The 27,507-nt window shown below is 43.3% G+C and overlaps 2 protein-coding genes and 1 long non-coding RNA gene across 3 annotated transcripts in view; 1 reads left to right on the top strand and 2 right to left on the bottom strand.

Moving 5' to 3' along the window:
- Positions 1-25,976, top strand: part of LOC125721543 (NLR family CARD domain-containing protein 3-like) — a 349,177-nt gene extending 323,201 nt beyond the window's left edge. Inside the window, exon 11 of the transcript XR_007385814.1 lies at positions 25,799-25,976. The gene's annotated coding sequence lies outside the window, so the exon portion shown is untranslated. The remainder of the gene's footprint in view (positions 1-25,798) is intronic.
- LOC125721565 (uncharacterized) lies at positions 19,595-20,296 on the bottom strand. The gene is made up of 2 exons (XR_007385825.1): positions 19,957-20,296; positions 19,595-19,653 (listed from the first exon to the last, which is right to left on the bottom strand). It is a non-coding gene; the product is annotated as an uncharacterized LOC125721565 (long non-coding RNA).
- On the bottom strand, positions 20,364-21,451 carry LOC125721579 (G-protein coupled receptor family C group 5 member B-like). The gene is made up of 3 exons (XM_048997537.1): positions 21,378-21,451; positions 20,421-20,913; positions 20,364-20,370 (listed from the first exon to the last, which is right to left on the bottom strand). The coding sequence occupies exons 2-3, from the start codon at positions 20,909-20,911 to the stop codon at positions 20,364-20,366; spliced, it is 498 nt and encodes a 165-aa protein (XP_048853494.1). The 5' UTR covers positions 20,912-20,913; positions 21,378-21,451.
- Positions 25,977-27,507: the final 1,531 nt, after the last annotated feature.

The raw sequence follows: 27,507 nt of genomic DNA, 5'->3' as shown, positions 1-27,507 counted from the left end.
AAGGAAGAAATGTTACAGGTAAGGTGTGTCTTTTATAGAATACAGTGCTGCTGCAGGAAGAAGAATACATAAGTAAAGGGGGGATGTTGCGTTCTGTTAGTAATTGTTCTGTTTTCCATATTACTGTATGTCACAAGAGGGTGCTGTAAGGCTGTTTTATTCAACTTCAATTCCTATTCCAAGAGTCAAGAATGGATAGTTGATCCCAGGCAGCAGTTTTCCAGATTATCAACTTCAAAAACTTAAAAATATGATAGGAAAAAAGTCTTTGTAAAATTAAGAAGTATATAATACTATGAATGACAAGGGGTCTTAATACTTTTCATTTAATTTTATTAACTCAATCTTTTGCTGGCAAGTATACCTTTTAAATTATATACATAACAGTACAACTGCATTAGTTGTGTCTTGTATGCACACTCCATACAAAGTAAAAGGATAGGGCGGCTACTTCATTAATAGTATTTCTTATTGATACTTTACATTTCCTTTCTACTGCCCAACTCCCAGAGGACCATACAGTTTTATTACAACATAGTAGTCTACCGAAATGTCGATACTAATCATACATTTGAGTGACATAACGAAATAGATATATGTTGACACACAGACATAGATAAAAACAATTAAACTCCCGCTATGTGAAAATGACATGAGACACACGTCCTCAATGTTAAAATATCCATGATTGTAAAAAATGACCATAGTTGCCAATGTTATATCTCAGGTCTCAGATTACTTTGTTTAATGTCAATTTAACTGAAAAAAAACATCATAGAAAAAGGCAACCTTATTTGGCGACGTTTAGTAACCGACTAGCTGGTTAATGAGGACTATATCTGTACCTGACTTTCCTGTCAGCTCCTCGGGGATGGCTAATCTTCAAATTTTATTACAAATACTACAAATTTATTTTGTGCCTTGCTTAAAGTAAAATATCTCCGGACTACTAAATACCGCGTTAATGGTGACATTTTTAAACTGATTGGCTTCTTTCGCCTCACTCTTCTCTATGTGACGGGTGGGCGTGGTTGATCTAGCCGGCTCCCGATTGGCGGGTATTCGGTAGCTCCTGTGTCATGTGACGGGTAGTAGCGTAGGCAGCATCGCCATAGATTTGAAAGCCTGGATGCCTCGTTGGGCGATACGCCATATTGGCGCGGCAATTGTGAAATAGAAGACTGATATCTCTTAGTGAACCGACTATTTTCGAAACTGCAACAACATGAGGAATGTTAAAACTAGAAAACAGGGAACCACATTTCACAGGTAAAAAAATCTGCGGTACGGTCAAATAAAATACATAAAATGTTTACTAGCCTGTGACACTGACGGGATACTAGCATGATTAGTTTTCGTTGAGAGTACTATCAGGAGTACTACATAAATTGGGAGTGGTGGGCTTTTTTATTTATTCTACATAATTGTAAGATATAAATGCGTTAATTAGTAAAGAAGTTATGGCCAAAAGATCTTTCCATCTACACCCTGACATGTTGCTTGTTTATGCCTAATTACCGCTCCAAGATGGTGGCGCTGCTGACACGTTGTGGAAAAGCGAGATGAGGCATCTAGGCTTTCAAATTCATGAGCACCACGATGTACTTCGTTTAAATGGGAGGTTCACCCCAAAACTATAAAAAGATATTTTAGAGGGGCCTTAATGCTATCTATCCATCAAAGTTGTGCTGGGAGTTGTTCAGGTTTGGAAATATCAGCCGTAGAAATGTCGTGCTTCTATCGAAGTACACTACTCCTATCTCTGCGCATTAGACACAAGCACGAGCTCCCTGGCGATATCTGCTGCGCAGTGATATTATTGCTGTGTGGAGTTGGGTAGAAGGAAATAGATCGTATATTAAACTGCTCGCGACGAAGTCTGTGGATTTTCTTAACCTGTTACTGATTTCTGGTAAGAGATATAGCTGTTGATTTTTTCAAATGCGTTGTTCTGGCGCTTTAAATAGTGAAAGCAAAATTGAATCTTATTATATTGCTTATTCATTAATGAGTCGCTATATCATGTATACTGCTCAATGTTTTGATTTAATAAATATTTAAATTTAATAAATATTTCAAAAATACTTCAACATTTAAAATGGTTCATGATTTTCAGGAGCGGTGCAGTGGTTAGCACTGTTGCCTTACACTTGCCTGTCCCCCCATCCTGGGTTGATTGATAGATGATTTCAGGTCACACCGCCCCCTCAGATCCCACCAATCAGTGACTGTCTCAGAGTGTGATGTAATACACAAAGTCCGCACCACCCACTTTTCAATGAGCAGTAAAAACACACCAGCTTGTCTCATCGGACAGCGGCTCTTATCAGATAAGGGGAAAAGGATGAGATATCAAAAGTAAAAATAAATATATCACATTTGATTAACATCAAATGAAAACAGCCCTGCAATAATATATTGGATTCTAGGATATCACCTATTAAAAGGGTGAATCTATTCTAGCAGAAGATAAAAATCCAATTATGAACAGTGAAAATGGGCATAATAGGTCCCTATAAATGACAGGTTTCTGTCCATGGTGCTGAAAACCAGGATTGGCAGATTTCACATTACAGCGATTCCCCCACTATATCACGGATTTTTCTCCGACGCCTCACGATTCTCTGCGTATCCCGTACATTGTTTGTGGTCCGATTGTTTTCGTTTTGTTCTAAGCCCTACGATGGAAGACGTTGACCATTCAGGAGAAGGTAAAACTTCTGGATGTGCTTCGGGAAGGAAAGCGTTATGCGGACGGCGTTCGCCATTATGGCTTGAATGAATCAACAGTACGCTACATGAAGAAGGATGAAAAGAATGTGTAAGAGCCATATATGTTTTTATTTTTATATATTCCATTACATATATAGAGAGAAAGTTGTGTGTGTGTGTATATATATATATTACATATTATTATTTATTTTTATTATTATTATTATTATTATGTCACTCATATCCTTAGCCCGACAAACAGATATATGTGTTGTTTTAATGAGTTTACATGTGTTTAAAGCATGTGGGAGGGGTATTTTAAGGCTTAAACTTAAAAAATAATTTATATGGTCTTTCTGTATCGTGGATTTTCACCTATCGCTGATGGGTCTGGAACGCATCTTCCGCGATGGGCGGAGGATCAAATTTACATTTTTAACCTGATTTGACTTCAACCCTCTTATTTTGTTAACAGAGTGTGCAGGGGGAATACAAAGGATTACAGTGGGTAATAGGTGATTTATATTGACCTTAATTGTCACTTACTTAATTGACTCTGGACAATCAGCTCAATAATGCTTCCCAAACGTTTCTCTCTTTTTCACTAGTTACACTTCATTACACCGAAATCAAGGAAGAATCAAATGTACAAGCCCATTATACAAAATATAAGATGCAAACACATAAAAAATATTTTGTAAAAACATTAAAAACAGATTAATATATATTGTGCAATTTGAAACTTTACATTTAGACATCACTTAGAAAATGCAGGTGATGACCAGCCCAACCAGCAGTTCCGTCTGGTTGTACAGAATACCTACTTCAATTAAATTTTGAGGTCATGACTAAACTAAATTTCAGCTCTGCCTTTAACATCAGCAGTTAGATGAAACTGATCATTGCAGTGGGAAATACAGTGAAGCCATGAAACATACTAGATGTAAATATATTAATTTTCACATACACTTGAGCTCAGTGAATTCAAGCTTGTCATACACTGTAAAAAAAAATCCACCAAAAAACGGAAAATGTACTGGCAGAAAATTACCAGCACATTTTCCGTTAAGTTAATGGACTCTTCCTTCAATTTACAAATATTGTAAATTCAGTTTTCCACAATTTCTTAAATGATAGTTTATTTTCGTTTTTAATTCTTCATTCTGCCAATGCAAATTTGTTTCTTTAATAAATGGTGTTGTTCGTAAAAGTACAACAAGTAATTTGAGAATATAGTGATTCACTACATTGATTATTTTTCATAACTCAATGGCCCATAAACATACAGTTATCCATCTGAAGCTGGATTTAAACCAGCAAACTTTGGATTACAAGCCCAAATACTTGAGCTACTGAGCCACACACTTACACTGACTCAGCTTAAGTTGCAGAGACACAGTGGACTTTCTGTTGGATGTCAGACAGAACGGCAAAGGACCCCTCACTAACAGGAACCTAAAACACACAAACACTTGGGAACACTTCAAATGCGTGATCTGACTCTGCAAGGGGAGAACATGTTCATGTGGAGTCTTGGCTTTTCACAATGTTTCATTCCAACTTATAGCTAAGGTTTTTTTTAGCCGTTGTCACTCTAAGGTTGCCCATTAATGGTTTGGAAATGGGAATGTAAAGCTGTTTTGTTAGCATGTCTGCCTTACAATTCCTTTACTGTAAGTCGAGGCCTGCTGGAGCTCAATTCTGCTTCATGGCACTTGTATTTACTCTTTATTTTGCATTACATTTTGTGTGAGACTAACCCCTTTCTCTACCTCTCCATTCCTCCTGTCGAGCTCCGTACAGAACTGGTGGAGAAAAGGGGTACTTGGAGGGGGGACGATATCTCTGGATGCCCACTTAAGAAATATCTGCGTTACCTTCCAATACACCTTCCAAACTTAAGTGGATTGAACATGGGTGCTGTTGAATTAATAAAAAAATGCACTGTATTAAAAATTATTTTGTTTATATAACATAAAATTGAACTATAAACATGAAATTTAAATCTGTTGAGTTTATATATTGACAAAATAATAATTCAGAATTTTGAACCCTCATTGAACAAAATTAAACTTAATATGGACAAATGGAAAGCATTGAAATTATCCTTATGGGGGGAAAGTTAATGTTACTAAAATGGTTGTGGTGCCTCAAGTTAATTATCTCTCTATGATGCTTCCATTTAATATTCCGCAAAGGATATTTAAGCAGTACGAGAGTATAGTAAAAGATTTTTGTTGGGAAAGAAAAAACCTAGGATTAAAATTACTTTGCCCAGAGACAAGGGAGGTCTAGGATTGCCAGATGTTAGATTATATAGCATGTCATTTGAAATAGCCAAACTCTACTATCACTGGAAGAATGTGAATTCTGATGTGGACTGGATAGCTATCGAGAGCGATTTGGCTTCACTATTTCAACCTCTGCACATTCTGTGACAATGGGGGGACAATATAAGAAACACAAACCCGATAATATCTTTTTTGAGGAATGTATGGATCAAAATGTCATGCCCGGCTCGTCCGCTCCTCGTGTGTGCCACGCCCCCTGATTACCCACGTGTATTTCCCTGATCGTCTCCAGCTTTGTCTAGTTACTTTGATTAGTCCTGTGTATTTAAGTCCTGGTCTCCCCGGTTTCCCTTGTCTGTCATTAATGTCGTTTGATGTAAGTCAGTGTCCGATGCTCCCTGTTCCCCGAAACCTTATTAAACCCTCGTTCTGCCCCGTATTTGCCTGTCCGCTTGTTCCTGTTCGCTCGCCTGCCCGCCGATCGCCCGCTTTGCCAGCGAGATCGTGACACAAAATACATAAGAAGCTTAAAGTATCACATTACATGCAGCCATATTCCTCAATTTGGCACAATCCTGAAATACGAATAGGAAAAAGTATGGAAACAATGGCAACCCAAAGGAGTGAAAACTCTTTATTCGTAAATGGGATGTTTATGTCATAATCAGACGTAAAGAGTAAGTATGATGTAGAAGGAGGAGGGAGTTTTTGGAAGTTTTTGCAACTGAGGCATTGAGTCACGAGTGTTAAAATAGAGAAGGTCAAGAATACTTTCTAGAGTGGGGAAATATAGGGAAGTAAAAGGTAAATTTATTCAGTATAAAATTATACACAGATAGTACTGGACACTAGTTAGACTAAATAGAACTGGACTAATTAATACTGATCAGTGTTGGAATTTTAGAAGGCAGGTGGGGGCTTATTTACACATGCTGTGGCAGTGCTCTCAGGTATATCCATTTTGGGGTAGAGTTCTTGGTCTCCTGGACAAATGGCTAGGCTTTACTTTACCCCGCAAACCCGACTCTGTCTGCTAGGAGATAGAGTGGAATTGCCAAAGGTGAATAATAAACAGTTTAAGGCTGTGATGGTGGGACTCATAACTGCCATGAGGGTAATATTAAGGCATTTGAAATCCTCAACAATCCCCAATATAAAGGAATGGACCGATGAGATGATTAAGGCAGCTTCATATGAAAAAATGTTGGACAGACTAAATGGGAAACAAGATATGATGAAAATGTGGGAACGTTTCTAGGGCCATGTTTTTGAAGGATAAATGGCTGGGAGGTTGAACTAGTGATTGGTCATATTGTTTTATAAATGTGAATGGCTGAAGTGCTGTAACTTTTTGGTTTGAAAAATAAGAAAAATTTGAATTACAAAATAAAATGTTCTTGGATAGTAATTTCATGTAACCATTTGTCTTAAAATTAATTACATCCAACTGTACATTTTTTAGTGTAGGTAGGTAGATGGATCGATAAAATTAAATAATGATTACAAATCACAAATAACTATTACAGTCATGGCCAAAAATATTGGCACCCCTGCATTTATGTCAAAAAACACACCCCTTCTCCTAGAAAATTGTTGCAATTACAGATGCTTTGGCATTGTCATATTCATTTCTCTTGTTGGCACTTGAAGAAAACAAAAAGAGGAAGAAGGAAAAACAGGGATGGGAGACATTCCACGCAAAAGGGCACCTGCCCTTCTCATATTGTCTCAAAAACCCAAAGCCCCAGAGAGCAAGTCAGAGTGCTAAGAATTATAGCGCCAACAAGCCCATGGCCCCTTTTTATGTAAAACTTCGTACATGAGGATGTTTGTGCAGTTTAGTGCCTTTCTTAGCCTCGGCTCCTGTAAATCATATAAGCACACCCACCACACCCCCAGGAGCATTCCGCGTGCCCCCACCTGCCAACCTGCCTGTCCCCCCCAGCCCACAGGCCGTCTGTTGTTCTGAAATTTATCCACATGACTGCTGACCAAGTCTAAGGTAAATCAGATTCCATCTATTAGAAATGAAATTTTCAGTAAAATACAATTTTTTCCTCTAATCTGGGAGACAGTGCAGAATTTTTGGAGTCGGTCCTAACTCTGTCTTGAATATGTACCCAGCAGGCACCTAGGACTCGTATCTCCCTCTGAGAATCTTTTCTAAGGCGCTCAGCAGCAGAAATTCTCCATCCTAGATGAGCCTGCAAAGTTCTGTAGAAGTTAAATATACTTTAGTCTAATGAGAGACTAACCTGCTGTCAGGCAGGGGAAGCTTGAACAAGGCCTTCATTCATGACAGCTCCACTTGGCTTTTTGACGAGTCCCCATTTAGATGCAGCACCTCAGAGACTGAAGAGCAGGATGAAGGCTGTAAGTACAGTTTGCTGTGAATTATTTACTGTGTTTAAATCTAATAATGGATGAGACAATTTACTTAAAGCATGATATAGTTCATATTGCTCTTCAGGCTTCGTGATAAAATATTAAAATTATGGAGTACAAAGTTGTACATGCAAAGAAAACAATGCAGAGCGGCAGGGCGCCTGGCCCAGAGGGTCTTCACATAGAATTCTACAAAGGGTATTTTTTCCTGTTGGATTAACAGCTTTGGTTGTCTTGCCCTTTAAAGAAATTCTCTCAAGAAAGAAGTTGCCTCTTACCATGTCACAAGCAATTAGTTTTACCCAAAAAGGAGGAGGACCCCTCTCTGCTCCCCGTGTTAGTAGGTTCTCCCCGACTCCTCCTGCTTATTCCTTCCTCCCTCCCTCCTACTTGTGCTCTCCTCCTCCTCTTGGGTTCTATTCATGTCTTTTGGTTCAGCAATAAAACCCACAAGGCTGCCCTTGGATTGTCCATCTTCCCATCGTAACATATTATGTATTACATGATTATGAAGTGATTTGATTATTATACAATAGTCAATTAACCACTTTGTTTCTTCAACTTGTCTTTCTTCTGAATCATCAGATATATGTCGTAGCTGGTAATTTGTTGCACTCTGCTGTCAGTGCCAGTGTAGCCTAGATACAACCAGTCGTATGTTTCGGTCATGCTGATGTTTCAACAATTTTTGGGAACAGATTTTCATAATGTTTACTCATATATGTGGTGTGATAATTGAGCATGACCCCACTGTTGCTGTGCTTGGTGCTCCTGTCATGATCTGTAATCTCTTATTTTTTCATGTCTCCTCCCACTCATGCCAGCAGAGGGCGCTGCTGGCCCTTTGTAACCCTCCTAATTCTCCTGTATCCCATTATAGTTCTCCATCCTAACCCTGTACACCTGTTTTGTCGCTGATTAGTGTGCTGTGTATAAATATGCCTGCCCTCACTGCGTTCCCCAGCTCAGTCATTGCTGTTCCATGTGTAGTCTGTGTTTCCTTAAAGTCCACGTCTGTCTCAAAGCGGCTGCATTTGAGTCGAGTCTCACCCGATGCTCACGTCTCCCCGCAGAAAAACAATACACCGCCTCACAGGCCAGAGCCACAGCCTTCTCCTCTCTGCTGGGTGGAAGAACAACTCTCACGCAGTGGAAGTCCTCCAGACCTCCTGCCTTCAGACAATAGGTTAAAGATGTGTTTTCTATGTTACCTATTGAAAATCTGAGATACAGCAGAGGCAAATGTAGGAAGAGCTTTCATGCTGTCTGGCCTCCTTTCACTGAAAATGTGGAGGGCCTGTATCTCACTTGGAAGATATTATTTAATCCCTTATATTACAAACCAAAGAATATTGCACTACACCATTACTAGGCTACACAAAGTTATTTTAACAACCACTGAATGGAAAATGGTCAGTGCTGAATATATATAGCTGTGGAGCAGCAGCAGGCCTTGCTGGGCCGGAAATGCAAGCAGCATTGTCCACATTACCACTCTCTGTACTTGGATTGACCGAATGCTCAGACCGTAGGATAAGAATTAATACTTTTTATTGATCCCAATCAAGATATTTTCGTTTTGCCTCCCCCAACTTGCTCAGAGTGAGCTGGCCGTGACGGGCAGCCAGTCATAGTGGCACCCAGGGAGCTGGGGGCCTTGCTGAAGGACCCACAGATGTGCCCAGGCTGGGCTAAAGTGGGCTATTTTCTGATCACAGGCTTAGCACACTGAGCTACACACTGCCCCTAAATTTATATTTATATGTAATCTGTGTGTGTGTGTGTTATCTAGATTTGCCCTGTATGTTTCTAACTAAATCTAATCCAGGCCTTGATCCTACACCTACTATAATTATAAGTACCTCACTATACCTATATCTAACACTGCTATTCATCACCAGTGTTACATGTCAGGGCTTCGCTGCAATAGATCCCTCAGTGCTGCAGGTTATTACTGTGACTTTGCACACACACACGTTGCTGCTTCCTCAGCCAGTGTCACATATACTTTATTACACACAGACCTCAGTAATCTCTGCTACACTCACACCTGCTCACTTTACATCCATGGTTAAATTCTCCTAATGGAATCTATCTTAATGTCTTTATTCTATTTTATTTTAATTGTTACTGTCACGGGAGACCGCGGGCAGAGCGGCGATCGTGCGGGCAGGCGTGGAAGGAGCAGGCAGGCAAGCGGGATACGGGAAAACGGGGGTTTATTTGGAGCAATCCGGGGCAGGGAATACAGGACGGCAACAGACATCAATGACGGACAAAGGACTCGGGTAAGACACGGACTGAAATACACAGGACTGATTGAAAATAAGCAGACACAGCTGGGTACAATCCGGGAAACACACGTGGGTAAGCAGGGGGCGTGGCACACAGGAGGAGCCGACGAGCAGGGCATGACAGTTACCATATTATTCATTGTATTGTTCTTTCGATTTTATTGCTAATACACCGGATCTGAGTGCCTCATTTTGTTCCCTTCATGTAGAACACGTTTTGTAATGACAATAAAACATCCTTATCCTCATCTAAATCACACTGTCTAACTACTAACCTGTTTAAATAATATAATTGGATTTCAAAGGTTAATAGTCACTCAATTACCCCCTCAGCCCAACAGTACCACAAACACCCAACATGCACGGAAATTTTCTCCTAAGTTGTTTTCCCTGCCTGGAACAATACCACAGCAGTCACATGGACTAATGTTTCAAAACATTTCAGAAACCTTGCATTGAAACTTGAGGTCTTTAGAAGGGATCAGTCCTGGGTGGCAAAGTTGCCATCACAAAGGTTTTTGATTAAGGGATTCATGATGCCAGGTAGCCATCTTTCACAAGCTGGTGGCCTGTGCCACTGATGCGTTTGCTTTGGTTTTATATGTCTGTCCTGGTTTGTGTTCTTGCCACTTCAGGTTCCCTGGTTTTGGTCTACATTCCTCGGTCCTCTGCTGTGGAGTCTACCTTCTGCTTCACCTCATTCTGGAGTCGCCCATCCAGTCAGCGGCCCATGTCCCCCTGGTTCCCTGTTTCCAGAGGTTGGTCTGCTAGTCTCCGGGGCCAGGGGGCAGAAATCTGCCATGTTGGATGGGTGGCCCAGGTTGGGGTGCTCCATCATAGACTGGAACATGAAGGATTATAAATGGTTTTTAACCAGTATGTACCGAGTGTGCGTCGTGACGAAAAGAATGTCATGGGAACATTTAGGACTGACTGCAGTATTAGTTCAAAGCATGATTGTGTTTTTCTTAATTTTTATTGATTTATTTTTGGATTATTATTTTTTTTTTAAGTAACTTGATTCCGTTAAAAGGGATTTGTCCGTTTGCTTTAGCAGAAGTTCTTGTAAGTATGATGTTCACCTTCCCTTTTCATAGTCTAGTCTTTGCCAAGTTTTATGCTTATTTCCCCTGGTTAAGTTAATCTGACTTGTGTGTTTAGGAGGGTCATACAGGCTTTTTGTTTGTAATGGAAGCACAGGGTCTGTACTTGAAGCTTATTTGCCATGTTAATGGAAGCATTTTACCTTCCTCTCTAATCTCTTTTTTTCTTGGCTCTCACTGCAGTCTCCTCTATGCCAGGGTTTCTCAACCCAGTCCTTGGACCCCACTGCAAAGATCCACAGTTTTGCTCTGTCCAAGCTCTCAGCACAGCAGTAAAAGGTGACTGTTTGGTTCATGCATGCAGGGATCTGGGACAGAGCAAAAACGTGGAGCTGTCTGGTGGGCTGAGGAATGAGTTTAGAAATGCTGCTGTATGAAGTATTAAACCATTTGACCGGTTGGATAAATGTTAAAATGTTTTCTCAAAATATAAAAAGAGAGAATCTTCTGTTTTGCGTCTCATTACAAGCAAACTTGTTTTTTGTTTTTATGTCACTCTAGTATTTGATATCTAATTTTCAGTCTTCTGGCAATATAATCTGGTGAATGGGGAAAGACTTCCAGCAGGGGCTCCGGTTTCCTCCCACAGTCCAAAAGTGCGCAGGGTAGGTTAATTGGCAAATCTGAGTTGTGAGTGTTTGCGCCCTGCAGAGTGTTGACTCCTGCCCAGGGTTGGTTCCTGCCTACGCCTGTTGTTCCAAGAACAGGCTCCGGTCCCCCCCGCGACCTCAGTTTGGCTTGCTGTCTCCCCGCTTGGTTTTCTTTGGTTTACGTCTTCACTAGCCCCCTTGTTGCTTTGACTTGTGTGTATGTTATGTATGTGTGATTGTATTGCTGCATAGGGAGTGACTGCTGTTTTGTTTTGCAAGTGTGTGTTGGACTCTGTTTATTTGGTTAGGGAGTGAGGTGGAGTGTTTGCCTTTTGGTTTCCTTTTCTTTTGCACTTAGGTGAGATTAGCTGTGGGTCGCACTTGATAGTTGGGGATTTTGTTTGTTATTTTGGCTGTGGTCACTCCCAAAGTCTTTTGCACAGGGTTATTTGTTCAGTGTCATTATACATGAAAAAAAATTAAAATACAAAAAATATCCCTTTGTCCACTGGTGTTCCCTTCTTTCCCTCACCCTGTTTGTCCCTTTATCCCATTCCCCTTTCCCGTGAATACTGTTACACTCCAACCCTAGACAGGATATCATAACAGCATCTTACCTCTTGTTTTAAAAGAGATGAGGGATATTATTCGTCGACCTTTAACTTTGCTATTTCAGAAATCCGTATCTGCCGGTGTGGTACCTTCTGACTGGAAGTATACACTGTAAAAAAAGGCAATTTTTTTTCACAGTTTTAAACCATTTTATATCAGCCATTTTGACTACAGTATAATTATTTTTTTCCACTTAGGTTAAATGACAGCAAAGGTTTATCAAAACTACATTGCATAAACATATTTTTACGCACAGTTTGTAAAATAAAAGAAACCCCTTCAGTGAAACTGGTCAATTTCTTTTCTGTATTTTTACATAAATTAAACTTATGGTCATATGCTTTATCTGTAAAATTTTAATGGTTTTATTGCACCAACATGTGTTTTAGTAAATCGAAGGCACAACAGCTGTTTCCTATAATTTTGCTTTCATTAACTTTAATTTTACATTCAGTGTACATAAAATCTACATTGTTTTACTGTCATAAACCAGATATCCACCATAATTGTACTGTGTTGTTGGATATATACGAAATGATTTGCACAGAGCTAAGGTTATGAACATAAAAAAATGACTTAAAATTAGAAAATATAGACCCTATATTATAGGGAATATGCGAGTCATCGAACTGATATTGTAACGAACTCAAACTACAGTAGCGTTAGAGGCTGTAAACGGAGAACAGATCACCACCAGACTGCAGCTACAGTTACAAAGATAATTTTATTCAGTACAATTCATGCAGCGACCCGTTGGGTCGGATCTGGATTCACAAAGAGTTCGGTCCCGCTTTCTCCCCGTAGCACACCACCCCTTTTTAAGCGTGTGTTAACCCACGCTACCGCACAGTAAATCCCGCACCACACAACATCCCCATTAGGGCACGGCACACCAATAGCACTGCAATGCACAGTAATCCCCACACTTCGGGCACAGGCAAGCGTTACGGGACCCGAACCGCCTCTATAGTCCTGTCCCGACCCTAAGCGGTTACACTGCGCATTTAAACCACACGAAACACTCACACAATAAAGACATAGTTAAAACATAACACCCCCTCCCCCCCCGGGGATCCGGACCCTCCCCCGGGGAAGGAATAATCACACCGGTCCGTCACCTAGAACGTCCCTCCCTATGAAGGTGCCGCTACTCCCGTCTATCAACCACCCCGTCTAAGCAGTGGTCATAGCCTCCTACCCCCACTGTCCTGACTGTCCTCGCCCTACCGCACCGGGAACTGTCCCTACCGCCCACTCTCTGGCTTCACCGCCGGCCGCCCTAAACGGCATGCGAGCGGCACCTCCCTCCCGGGACCCAACGCGTACGGTGCCTACCAGACCAAATCTCCCTAACGCGCCTCCCACTCCCTCTCTTAACCCCAGATCCCTCACAACCCAAGTGTAGCCACTTAATTAACTATTACCTTCCACGCCCATCCGTCACCCCCCACACATCAAAATTACACTCCCCCCACCCTTAGGGCAGACTCGTCCTTGAGTCACAACATTTCATAGCCCTTGGACCATGTTGGTGGCCTCCTCTGACGTCGCAGACGAGTCTTCTGAACTGGAGCCCCTTCCCTCCGTTCTTGTTCCTTGGCCCCATGCACAGCAGCAGGCCCATCGCTGTGTGGCTCTGGAGGGACCTTACGGGCTCGGCTCCGCCAGGTTCAGGTAGGCTGGTCCCCTTCCCCCTGCTGCCCTGGTCCAATTGCACTTGCCTCTTCTGGCCGATTGGCTGCCATTGCCCACACTTCTAGCCCTGGCACCCCCCCCTCCATCTCGCCACCCTTTTCTACTAAGGGCCGTGGTTGCGGATAGCCACCACCAGGGGGGGAATCTTTTAGCTCAGGCAGGGTACCAACAGGCATCACTTGGTCTCTGCCCTCCTGATTGGCAGCCTCTGTTACAGTAGAGAGAAATGGTTTAAGTCGATTAAAATGCACCACCACCTCACTTCCCCCTTCCACTGGTACCACTCGATACAATACCTCCGTTGCCCTTTCCACCACCTTATATGGACCCTTGAACCTCCTCTGTAACTTTGGACATAACCCCCGTCTTCTAGCCTTCCTCCAAACCCATACCAGTTCCCCTCTGAATAGTACTTGACTTGCGCTCTAAAGTCATACGCTTGCTTCTGCTTACCCGAAGCTCTTGCCTGATGACATTTCACTGCTCCCACCACTGTGGACAATATGTCCCCTAGTCTAGCCACATATTCCGTTACAAAGGAAAATCTTTCCCCCTCGTTGAGATTCAACATAACATCCACTGGCAACACTATCTCTTGCCCAAAAACAACAAAACATCCCAACTGGACTGATTTTCCTCCACAAAGAGAGACAACATTGCCAACAATGTCCTGTTAAACCTCTCAATCATCCCATCTGACTGGGGGTGATAAGCTGATGTCTTAGTCTTTTGAATGTTCAACAATTGACACACCTCGTTGAATAGATTTGATTCAAAATTGCGACCCTGATCTGTATGGATAGAGCGACAGACCCACTGCTCCGCCAAGACCTTGGCCACAGTGGAAGCTTACTGATTAGGGAGAGGGAATGCCTCAGTCCATTTTGAGAAATAATCCCCAATGACCACAATGTACATATTCATCCCTGGAGTTACCGGTAATGGCCCTAAAATGTCCAGTGCTACCCGTTCATATGGCCTAGCGGTTACAACAGACTGCAGCAGGGCACCTCCCTGTTTCCCCACTACTTTCCGGGAACCACAATCCACACACTCCCGACACAAGTGCTTAACATCCCCAAACCATCCCAGCCAATAATAGCGATCTTTCACCTTTGCTTGCAACTTTTGTATTCCCAAATGACCCCTAGTGGTAGCATCATGCAACTGCCTCAAAATTTCTGGCACCAAAGACTTGTCGATAACAACCTGGACTTGGTTTGCTGCATCAGAATGCAAAGGTGGATATCGTACCAACCTAGAACCCTGCACCTGATCCCACACTGATGCATATTTCCACAACTCATTTGGAGGCTGACTACCTGCCCTCCCTCCCTTCTTTTAAAGCAAAAATCTCCCGCAGCTCAGCATCTCCTTGCTGATCCTGCCCCAGCTCATCACACTCCTCCTGACATGCCACTGCCTCCTGACACACCTCTCTCACAGCACATATCACCTCTCCCCCTTTTTCCTGGGTAGCTGGCGGTGAGTCTGAGGTTACTGGCAGAAAAGCGGGCACTATAGAGAGGGCGTCCGCATTAGCGTGTCCCCGACCCGGCCGATGCACTCTCTTATATTGGGAGCTGGCCAGCTGCTCCACCCACCTAGCCAACTGTCCCTCTAAACCTTGGAAATTATGCAACCATCTTAAGTTGGAGGAGTTATGATCTGTCCGTAAGATGAACTCCTTCCCCAACAAGTAGTATTTAAAATGTTTTATGAAGGTAACCATACTTAACTCCTTCTTGGTTGTTGCATATTTCCTTTCTTGTTTAGTCAAAGCCCTACTAGCATATGCTATCACCTGTTCCCGTTCCCCTTCTACCTGGGACAATACTGCCCCAATACCTGCATCACTCGCATCCGTATCTAATATAAAGGTTTTATTAGGGTCGGGGTAAGACATGACTGGTACAGACATCAAACTAAGTTTGAGCTGTTCAAATGCTGCCTGACAAGCTTCTGTCCATGTAAACCGTCTGCCCTTCTCGGTCAGCTGGAGCAGAGGACGAGCAAGTTCAGCAAAACCCCGAATAAACCTCCTACAATAAGAGGCAAGGCCCACAAAACTCCTCCCCTCTGTCTGATTTTTAGGCACCGGCCACTGGCGCACAGCTTCCACTTTAGCCGGATCAGCTTTCACACCCCTAGCCGATATTATATGGCCCAAATACTGCACTTCTGTGGCAAACAAGTTACAGTTCGCCGGTTTAACCTTCAGATTAGCCTGACGCAATTTCGTTATAACCTCATCCACATGGTCCAGATGTTCTTGAAAGGTACGGCCAAATATTATTGTATCGTCTAAGTACACCAAACAAGTAGTCCACTGAAGACTCGCCAACTCTAAATCCATGAGACGCTGAAAAGTTCTCAGACTGTTACACAGGCCAAAACTCAGCACATTAAATTGGAAAAGGCCTGACGAGTGATAAACGCCGTCTTATGCTTATCTTTTGGATCCACCTCGACTTGCCAGTACCCACTGGCTAAATCCAATGTAGAAAACCAGCAAGCCTTCCTCAAACTATCCAACGCATCATCAATTCGGGGTAAGGGGTACGTGTCTTTACGGGTAACATCATTCAATTTGCGATAATCAACGCAAAACCGAAGGCCACCATCTCGCTTCCGTACCAGAACCACCGGCGCTGCCCAAGGGCTATTCGAGGGCTGAATGATGTTATTCTCCAGCATCTGCTTTAAGTGACCAGATACTTCCTCCTGCAAATGGAGGGGGACACGGCGGGGAGGCAACTTTACCGGCTTCGCCTCACCAGTATCAATGTTATACAACATCAGGCGAGTTCTCCCCAAATCTCCCTCTCCGGCACTAAATACAGACAAATTCTTCTGCAACGCGGTATAAATACCAGTCATATCGGATGAGGCAAACCCCTTCTGGTGCAATCAAAATATGTTACAAGCCTATCGACTGTCCAGGGCACAACAGAATCCTCCTCATCCTCACCCAGGTCTACATTCTCTGCTTTCCGACTCACCTCAATACCCGTATGCAAGGTACCTACCCTCATCCCCCCATCATTATATTACACTGGCTAGATGCCGAATCCAAAGGCTCCAACATACCCTCAAAAGCAGCCCCACCTGTATTCTCCACCTTACCAGCAATGATTGCCTCACTTCGAGGGGGGGGGGGGATTACAGTATCTTCTGGAACCATGACGACCCGAGGCTTGTCCACATCTGCTGGCACAAGGAGAGGTAATAATTGACCCATAACCCGACACTCCTTCCTACCAAAATCCAACACCACCCCATATTTACTTAGAAAGCTTTTCATCCCCTCTTGCATCTTAGACACCGTGGTACGAAGCGATTTTACCTCCTGCCTTAACTCCTCTACCACCCCCAACAACACCTCCATTTGTTCATCCCTTTCTAATTTATGCTCCACCACTCCCCTCACTTTAACGTCAGGTGGCAAAGACGTCTGCTCCAAACTTCTCAGCAACTCCATTTCAGAAGCAAGTTCAATGACATCTTCCAGCGTATTAGGCTTGGCACTACACAGGCTAACCCGAAAATCACCGGTAGCAAAATGCGTAATAAATTGGTCTCTTGCCAACAGATCACAAATCCGATGATCAGCCGTGGGATAAGCCCTAGCGGCTAATCTCCGTAAGGCGTTACCAAATTCCCTTGCCGTCTCGCTATGCAGGCGGGCGACGGGCAGTAAAACTAGCTCTATTCCAATCACTACTATCACCAGGTTCAAAACACCTTGCCATAGCCGCTTTTAACAACCCATAATTACTTTTAGCCTCACTCGGCATCCCACTATACATCTCTCTAGCACGGCCAGACAACAGCAAAGACATAAACTTAATTTTCAGAGACTCATCCCACCTGTTTACCTCAGGCGCCAGATAAAATTGTTCCGACCAGTCAGACCACTCACGCCCCACACCATTAAAAGTTTCCGGTATAAATATTGGGTGAGCAGGGGGGGCCACCGGGAGATTGAGAAAACACTCACTACACGTATAACAGGACAATCAGCGCCCTCATAATTAGGAGATTGTACACTATCCTCCGCCTCCGATATGTTAAAGCTAATTCTAGGTTTCTAAACGGAAAAACCACAAAGGAAAGAAATGATCCCACCGCTGCCACCAGTCAGACCTACAGTGTGAGGTGTAGAGCTGGGTGGGGATCGGTGCCATTGGCTTTAGATAAACTGAACTGTCAGCGCTGTCACTCTAGCTTCACCATCCCTTGTGGAACTGGAGTGCTGACATTTCAGGGACTCCCCATGCCTGCATTCCCACTTGCCTCTCCCTCCTACTTATGCTGCCATTGCCATATCTACCAGAGCTTGCACTTTGCACTTCATATTGCACTCACCTAACTGTTAGCACTGCCTATAGTCTCCCCTATACTTTGACTAATTGCACATTTTATTTCCCCAACTCCTCCTGGGGTGTGCTGCCTGGAGACCTCAATCTATCAAGATTTTCAGCACACCCTGCTACATGTGACATGTACCCATGACGTCCTTGCATCCAGCTCGCGTTCTGCCTGTGCCATCTTCCATGTATGACCCGCTGCCTAATTACTTCTGGTTGCCTGGCGATTGGAAGGAGAGTCGGCACGGGCTTGTCATCACCTCCCTGCTCCCCGGTTGTGCCTCAAATCCTATGATTTGGACAATGTGACTTGGCACTTAGCCATCTCTTCTATTCGACTCTCCCTACCGGCCCCTGGAGGTTGGGCTCCCCCTTTGAGTCTGGTCCCTCCCAAGGTTTCTTCCTTCTAGAGAGTTTTTCCTTGCCACTGTCACCTATGTCTTACTCACTGGGGGCTTTGGGTGGGGATGCTGTAAAGCGCTTTGAGACAATGTATTGTTGGGATAACGCGCTATACAAAAATAAATTTGTTGTTTTTCTGTTTTAAAACCAAATGGGAAAACCGTAAAATCACCTTCTTTTGTTTCTTTTCTATGAGTAAATTCAGATCTAACAGATACCGGAGATGTAAGATACAGCCTAATGTGAACTTTATCTTAATTTTACAACATTAACAGTCCCAGTCATAAGCTTGGAAACACCCACCCTTAGAATGGTGTATTTTTGTAATATTTTCTACATTTTAGGATAAAATATGAAGCCTGATTTTTTGTTTTCTGCTTTTCGCTTTTTCTCCTTCTGACAGAAAAACCAAAAAACGCTGCTGTTGTTTAGTTTTCCTGATTTCGTTTTGGACTGGAAAACCCAAGGACAAACGATACATGGACTTTTTGCATTTGTTTGGCTTTAATGTGTTTGATATAAACCTAGAGTTGAGAACCTACAGATGTGTGTGTTTGTATGAGTAATCCATCCATCCATCCATCCATCCATTTTCCAAACCGCTTATCCTACTGGGTCGCGGGGGGTCCGGAGCCTATCCCGGAAGCAATGGGCACGAGGCAAGGAACAACCCAGGATGTGGGACCAGCCCATCGCAGGGCACATTCACATACCAGTCGGGCAATTTACCAACTCCAATTAGCCTCAGCATGTTTTTGGGCTGTGGGGGGAAACCGGAGTACCCGGAGGAAACCCCACGACGACATGGGGAGAACATGCAAACTCCACACACATGTGACCCAGGCGGAGACTCGAACCCGTGTCCCAGAGGTGTGAGGCAACAGTGCTAACCACTGCACCACCATGTCGCCTGTTGTATGAGTAATATAATGTAAAAATTAAATTCTATTTTATGTCCAGTACAAAAGGCAAGCATATCATACAGGTAAAACACCCACATTTAAAAAATGTTTTCATGAAAGTCTGTAACAGTAGAGTGAAGGAACTGACCAGTGCCTGGGCTACTGATATATGGTATGATGATGACCATTGAATGTTTCTCAAGTTTTTAACCCTAAAAAAACACACCACTTCCAGAGATGATGATATATATATTATTTATTTAAAATGTAATGTTTCCTGGGGGCTGGGGAGGACACCTGCAGGAGAGAGACAGATATTGATCATGTAAACATCCTTCAGCAGTGCAGTAGTCATACTTCACATTTTTTTTTTGGGATTGTTGGGGGGGGGGGGGGGGGGGCACATGCAGCCATGGTACCTAAGCTCTGCTCAAGTGAGATCTGTGTTACAGGGAAAGGTCCATAGACCTTGTTTATATGCTGCTGTTCCACAGACTTCCAGTAGGGGCTCCATGTGAGGAAAGAGCGAGGGCTATGCTCTCTCTCAAGTACACACAGAGTCACAGAGTAGGTCAAAGAAGCGAAAACAAAGTACCATACCTGAGTTGTTGTCACTGAACACGAAGTCCCGGTTTGCTCCAAACTACAGGTGAGAAAGGCCCTCCTCTAAATTGGCCTCTCTCATGCGGGACGGGGGCCGTAAGGTGGCGTGGACCTCAGGAGCAGCGTGCAGCAGTATGAGCAGCCATGCCTGTGCCAGCAGCACCACTGCCTGTACCCGGTTGTCCCATGTTGGGGACAGGCCAAGCGCCGCGTTGCCATACAGGCAGAAGGTGATCCAGGCCACCCACAGCAGGACTGAGGCCAGGCAGGTGATGAGCAGCCACGCGGTCCTGCACCTCCACCGTGGCTGCTGCCTCCACAGACTGCAGGCCGCCCCCACCAGTGCTGCCAGGAGCAGGACCAGCACATACGTGGTGGCCAGCGCAAAGTCCAGCAGCTGGTATTTACAGGCTGGCTGGCACGTGGACATCGTGGCTAGAAGGATCCACTCCGGATCCAACACGGCCAAGGCCACCGCCAGCCCCATCAGTTGACCTGTGCTGGGGCTATGAGCACCTTGTCCCAACCGGCGCAGTCGCAGACCCTGGAACACTAGGCAGGTGTTGCAGACAGCAAGCAACACCCCCCTCAGGACACGCCGGGCGAAGCAGAGGCTCTCTTGCTGCTCAGCGATGTATCCCAGGCTGAGGCCACAGAGCCCAAATATGGCAGCGAGCAGCAGGAGTAGCGGCGCCACCCCGCTGCGCTCCTCAGCCTCTGTGATCTTCCGCAGGCGACACAGTACCACCAGGAGCAGGATCAGCGAGGCGAGGGCCGCCGCCGCTGCCGCCACCACCACTACCAAGCCCCACACCGCATCCAGCTCACACAAGGCCGTGTAGGGCCTTGTCAGGATGGAGCCGGATCCGCAAGGCGAAGCTTCGTCCCATGAAGAGCTGCCCCCCACCAGGGACAGGACGAGGAAGGTGAAGAGATTGATAGAGGGAGCCATCACTGGCAGGGAGAGAGAAAGGAATCATTTAATGGGTTGAAGAAGTATTAGTCCATTAAACGCAATGTAGCCTGCTGCTGTGCAGGACACATCACAGGCGACACGCTGAGCATGCTGACAACTGAGCAATGGACTTCTACAGTGTGAGACTACATGCACTTTCTTAAAAAGCAGTAATCAATGCCATGCCAACCAGCTGAACAACTTCACAAGTAAATCGGCACATTATATAGGTCACCATCATTGTAAAAATTAATTATTATTTAAATTCAGGGGTCTCAAAGAAATTACTGTATCTGGCCGGCCGATATCAGAGAAAAATTAAAACCTTGTAATGTCATTCCAGCGCAATTGACATCCGCCAGTCTGCATGTTTTGCGGTCGGGAGTTTAGCATCTCCCAGCGTTTTTTTTACTTTAAGACCTTTGATCTAAGTGAAGTATACATTTTGAAGGGGAGGCCTTACCTTAACTGTCAATGTCTTTCAGCTTCACTTGCTCTTACAACACGTACGATGCACTCACGAATCGTTTGTGTTTGCTTCTCCCTTATCAAACAGATTATTTATAAGCCGTGCATCATGACGTAGTACTGCATTTTTACGTAATGGAACGCCTAACGTTCTAAATAGGGTGGGGGCATTAAGTGTAATCCTTTTTGTGTTTACTTTTGAAAAATTGAGATATAACCTTTAAAAAGCACGGATATAATGTAAGAAACTTTTTAAGAAATAAATACAAATAAAAACGAGCAAATGCATTCAATCCCATTTCTTGTAGCTAGTGCTGGAAACTTTGGTGGACACCAATAACGATATATTTTTGTCCAGTAATATTACCAATACCTATGGTTTGTCCAAACCCATGCAGCGCTCTAAGAAACTCCAGCTTCTGCGATTCCCCCTGCAGACCGCTACGGCTGATACAAAGACAAATGCGCAAAAGATGCTAGTAAGATACAGAGATTGGTCATTGGTTAATATTATATAAATACGCAATTAATAATATGACAAGTGGCAGTATTGCTACACGATTAAATAAACGACAAAAACAATAATAATGACTGATAAGTCATAACGCGTTTTTTTCTTTGATGGTGATAACATGTACATGCAGTACACCGATACCGAAATAAGAGAATTAATGCTATTAGCAGAAAATTATTACTGGAGACATAATTGTTAGGACACCCTCGGCAGGGAAACGCGGACCCAGGAATGCGGAACAGAGCGATCTTTATTAGATCGAGCAGGTAACAGGCTTTCAATGGGCCAGGCAAGAAGAATGGTCGGGGACAGAAGGTAGATTCGGTAGCCGGGGAGATCCAGTCCAACAGGCAGGCACAGGACATGGAGACGAAGGGAAGGGGAGACGAGAGATCCTGGGGCTGGCAGGGAAGGCAGGACGGGAGGTTCAGGGACGAGGGCTGCTCTGGGAAAGATAATAAGATTCTATTTGTACTGCCTGCCAATTTTTATATTAGATGAAACTAAAAATTGAGAAATATCTATATACACAAGTAGTTTTTCCTGATAAGAAGGATAATATCAAGACTGTCAGCATTTACAAATCGAATTATGACACATCTGAGTAGCCCAGACTGTCCGGAAAACAAAGCCATACAGCATATGTGGCTGACTAATGTACATACAGTGTAATAAGCTTATAATCAAATGGATTGAAAAACGCTCAATAATGGACAGGATTCAAAGGGTAAATAAGGTGCATCATGTGGAAGAGAAGTTAGGTGGCGTGGGGTGCATTGTGAGTTTCATCTGGTAGCTAGAAGGGAACAAACAGGGCTTTTGGGGGGGGGGGGACTTCTCCTGGGGCTACATCGCTCTACCTGTTTGTAAAATGATTTATTTTTTTAAAATCTTTTCTCCTTACACTATAATGGCAGGTTTAGGACTAATACAGTACAGTCATAACCAGTGTCAAGGATTCTATGCATTGCTACACAGAGACAAGTCCAGATATTGAGCCCAAGGCTAAAATTGTGGTTTACTTACAAGTGCACTTTGCTGGGCAGTGGGGGTGTTTGTCCTTCTCTGCTCACATTTTGCCCTCTTATCCTGTCTTCTCCTCCGCAGCCCTTCCTCCTTCTCTCTGTTGCTCCTATATTCCCTCCCCTCCAGTCATCTATGTTCTCCTTCCTCTGTGGTCTCTCCTCTTCTCCCATTCTTCAGTTATACTGTCTTCTCCGCTCTCCCTGTATCCCTCCTGTCTTCTGGTCCTGTCGTCTCTTCTCCAGTCATCCCCTGCTTCTCAGTCATCTCTGCATCTTTTCTCTCATTTGTTTGCTTATTCTTTGATTGTTTGTGTTATTCGTTAACCCACCACCCCATGCTGGATGAGTCTTGATGTTTTTTGTTCTTTTTAAAGTTAGGCTTCTTCCGTTTTTGTGCCATATCTTCTGCCCTTTTCTGGTTGCGGCAGTGCATGACACGGGTGGAAAATAGGGTTTTTTACAACACACACATCAAAACCAAAAGGATCAGGATGGATCCAAAATAAACAGCAAATGACCAGGAATGAACTAAATGGTGGAATAAACACAACTAGAGAACTATATACATACATACAACATACAGCTATAATGAAGCATCAAAGAACAGAAGCAGAACAGGCACTTAAATTCACAGCTAACAAGACACAATGCAGGACAGTGAGAATCATAACTAATAACAAGGACTGAGGGCAACCCAGGAACAGTCGTTACAGTTAAACAGCACTGGTGAAATCAAAGTGGCCTTTCAGCCACATGGTCAGCTCTGCATGGCCCTCTGCTGTTTGCATTAGAAGCTGCTTGAAATTCCCACTCTCCTTACCAACACCTCGAAAAGCCAGGCCTTGCCGTGCCAAGTACTTAACTTCAGAAGATTTTTCCTCACTTGCTGCTGCTCTTTCCAGCTCATCTGAAGGTTGAGTATTAACAGGATTGATCTTCTGAATCCATGTCATCAGTGCTAATCTGTGGCACTGCCTGTCTTTATGTGCACTGAATTTATCCAGTGCCTGTTCCAGTTTCACATGCCAGTCTTCACAAGAGCTGAATCTGTCTCTCATGCCAGTTTAGACATTTGTGTTACAAATAATTTTGCACAGTAGAAACAAATAGAATCTTATAAATGCTGAGATTAGAGTATCTACGATGCAGGAATGCAGGGGTTTCATTGGGGACCTTTCTATGGCTTAGTACTGTGAAGGAATACATGGTTAGTGCCAGGCGCAAAGGAATATCTTTGATTTTGCATCCATTTGGTAACTTGTTGAAGTTGTCTGATAGTCAGTAATGCATGGTTTAATTATTATGATTTTTTTATTTATTATTTTAAAACATCTGAAAGAATCTGAAATAGAAAAGCATATTTTAGTTTATGGTCCACTGGATAAACACAGACATTACAGACGGTTTTAGAATCTAATGCTGAATGTTTTTTGCTATCATTATTCTGCCTGGATATGCTGTGATTGGTACAGTGAAATCTGAGAATGTGTTTGTGGTCAGTATCATAGCCTCAGACAACAAACCAACGCTGTAGCGCGTCACTGTGTTTACATGTGGGAGGGGTTCCAGTTACATAATGGGCTCGTTCTAATTCAACTGTTTTGACGGAGTTCGACAAACCTAAAAAATAAATGCTGGTGTTATGAAAAACTATGTCATATAGCTATATTTGAGATTTATTATAGCCAAACACATCTCGGAGCTCCGAGGAACCTCCTTCTCCTTACATTTGGGGAAGATGGTGGCGCAGGAGGTAGTGCTATCTTTTAGCAACCGGAGAGTTGCAGGTTCGAGTCCTGGTTTCTCCTGACCCCATCAAATTGTCCTTGAGCAAGACACTGAACCCCAAATTGCTCCCGGCGTGCAGGTTGGCGCCTTGCATGGCAGCCTCCGCCCCCGGTGTGTGGATGGGTGAAGGTGAGGCATGAACTGTAAAGCGCTTTCAGTTCTCATAAAAGTATCCATAAAAGCACATCTCATAAAAGCACATTTACCATGTGTGTTTTGGATTTGGATTGTATTGGTGTGTAGTCAGTCGCTCATGTACATGCTCAATCGCAGTAACATTTTCACAGGAATTTGGGAGATTGAAATGCTAATTCTATGGGGGTGTATTCAGAGGGAAAGGTATGTATGTAGGACATGTCCCCCCCCCCCCCCCCCCCCTTCGTCGTGTTAGATATTCTGTTTCCCCCACTGTGTGTTAAGTAGTGGGTTTGCTCTTTTGCATGTTTAATAAAAGATTGTACTACACTGCTTGTCCTGGCATATTGCCTGTGGTTTGGGGGGAGGTTAATCTGTGTGTGTGACCATGAGTGACGCGACATGTGTGCTACAGTATACATCCAGTGTGTAACTGTATAAAGTAAAACTCACTGTGTAATATAAAATGCAAATGGATACTGTAATATGAAGCATTGCAGTAAGAGGACAATATTACAGTACAGGGCACATTGTTGGATTACATACCTGATGGCTCTATGAAATGTTTGAATGGTTGAGGACATGGTTGTTCTCCCATCATTCGGCCGACCAGCCTCAGCCATTGTAAGGCCATGATTGAGGACCTAAATATATATATACAGTACTGTGCAAAAGTCTTAGGCAGGCAAAGAAAATGATGTTTAGATTATCCTCGTGTTGGTATAAAACTATGATATGATGCCTGTCAAAGTGTGTCAGCTTCACCATTTCAGAACCTCTGCTAAAATCATCCTAGTATTTGCAGCGACCGTCCAGTGCAGCCATGTATTTTTTGACTTGACCACTAGCAGACCTCATACAGTTAGTCAATCTCTCACTGACTTTTTAAACCAATATATCTAATTATTTAATTGAGCTGTTGGGGAAATTTAACAAAATCATGGAACGACTGAGGTGCCCCTGAGGAGAAGTTTGGGAACTGAAGCGGTGTTCATCTAGCCATCCAACTAGATATCAGTAACTTTTTAGAAAACATAAGAAATTATTACTAGTTTTTATTGTGTTACTCTTAATTTGCACACATTCTAATATTAAATTGTATTTTTTGTTCTAAGCCAAAGTGCACTTGCTACCCAGATAAACAGCTTTAAACATTTCTTTGGACTGCCTAAGACTTTTGCACAGTACTGTACTGTATATGGTAATGCTAAATTGATAACTCCTATCAGTGTTGTGTTTTTGGTAAATATGCTACATTTGCTGATGCAGTCTTCTCAGTTGCCCCTTTGTCCGCCTTACTTACTGTTGCTATGCCGGCTATGTGCTCACTCTGCGTGCCTTAATTATATTATGGTGTTTTATTATTAATTTATTTATAATCATTGTTATTTTTTCAACCTCTGTGTGGCCATAATATTTTGGGTTTTATAGTTACAGTTATGTGGATTAATCTATTTTCTCTGTGTTTTACCATGAAGAACAAGGTGTGACAGGGGATGATTTTGTGGACATTGGGGAACAAGATGTTTACCTTTTGTTCCCCAAAAACCTCAGACTGAGGAAATCCCTAATTTCCATTTTAAAACTAAAGGCAAGTAAACTGTCTGTTTGATAGCAAGCTCTGTGTTTTTTGTGGTTTCACAGACATACTGCTGTCAGTTCATGCTTACTGAATATATCATATTTAGTTTCATGATCTTTCCCTCAATCAGTCTGGAGTGGAAGCAGAAGACTTCCTAAAAAATAAGCAGGGAAGTCAGCGGCAACACCTGAACAAAAGAGATTCAGTGTAAGTATCACACAGTCCTGGAAATAGAAACTAAAGTGGACAGAGCTGTTAGAACACAGACAGTGCAGGTGGAAGTAGAATCAGCAGAATAAGTGGTTATCACATCAGAAATACTGCTACCATTCATTCTGCTCATTCTATGTCCACCTGCACTCCTCTCTATTCTAACGTTTTTGGTGCAAAACTGATATCTGTCACGCCCGGCTCGTACGATCCTCTTGTGTGCCACGCCCCCTGATTATCCACGTGTGCTTCCCTGATTGTACTCAGCTGTGTGTGATTATTTTCGCCCAGTCTTGTGTACTTAAGTCCAAGTCTTGCCTGTGTCCCTGGTCCGTCATTGATGTTTGTCGATGCCTGTGTTCCGTCCTGCCCTTACCCCGAATAAACCCCTACTTTGCCCCATATTCCGCCTTCCCGCCTGGTCCTTCTACCTGCCTGCCTTCTTTTTGCCCGCTCGCTCGCCAGCCCGCTCGATGGCCCACTTTCCACGGTGATCGTGACAATATCTTTCTTTTTTCTACACATCTCCACCAGGCTGTTATAAGGTCATCCCTGGGTGCATCAAAAATGTGGACCATTGCCTGCAAGGGAGCGGAAATTGACTGGAACCCTGTCATAAGCAAAGTTTGTGCCTCATAAAATTGTTTAGAATCAATGTCTCTAATCAAATAGTTTAATTTCTCTATTTTATTTTTTTACCACATGAAGCACAATGAGTGCTTAAAATTTCAATTCACAAGGTAAAACGTCAAATAAAGTGTTTTAACAGAATATTTAATGTAATTTCAAGGTCACAGCAGAGTTGCCCTGCAGCCTCGTCGGCAAAGAGCAGGAAATTCGGGAAAAAGCCTTAAAAATGCTCCGAAACAGG

The sequence above is a fragment of the Brienomyrus brachyistius genome, unplaced genomic scaffold, assembly GCF_023856365.1.
Source record: "Brienomyrus brachyistius isolate T26 unplaced genomic scaffold, BBRACH_0.4 scaffold34, whole genome shotgun sequence".
Lineage (NCBI taxonomy): Eukaryota > Metazoa > Chordata > Actinopteri > Osteoglossiformes > Mormyridae > Brienomyrus > Brienomyrus brachyistius.
This window is presented reverse-complemented; position numbering and strand designations above follow the sequence as displayed.

What these genes read in the sequence shown, in the direction of transcription:
- LOC125721579 (XM_048997537.1), bottom strand. Translation starts at nt 20,911, where the DNA reads ATGGCTCCCTCTATCAATCTCTTCACCTTCCTCGTCCTGTCCCTGGTG.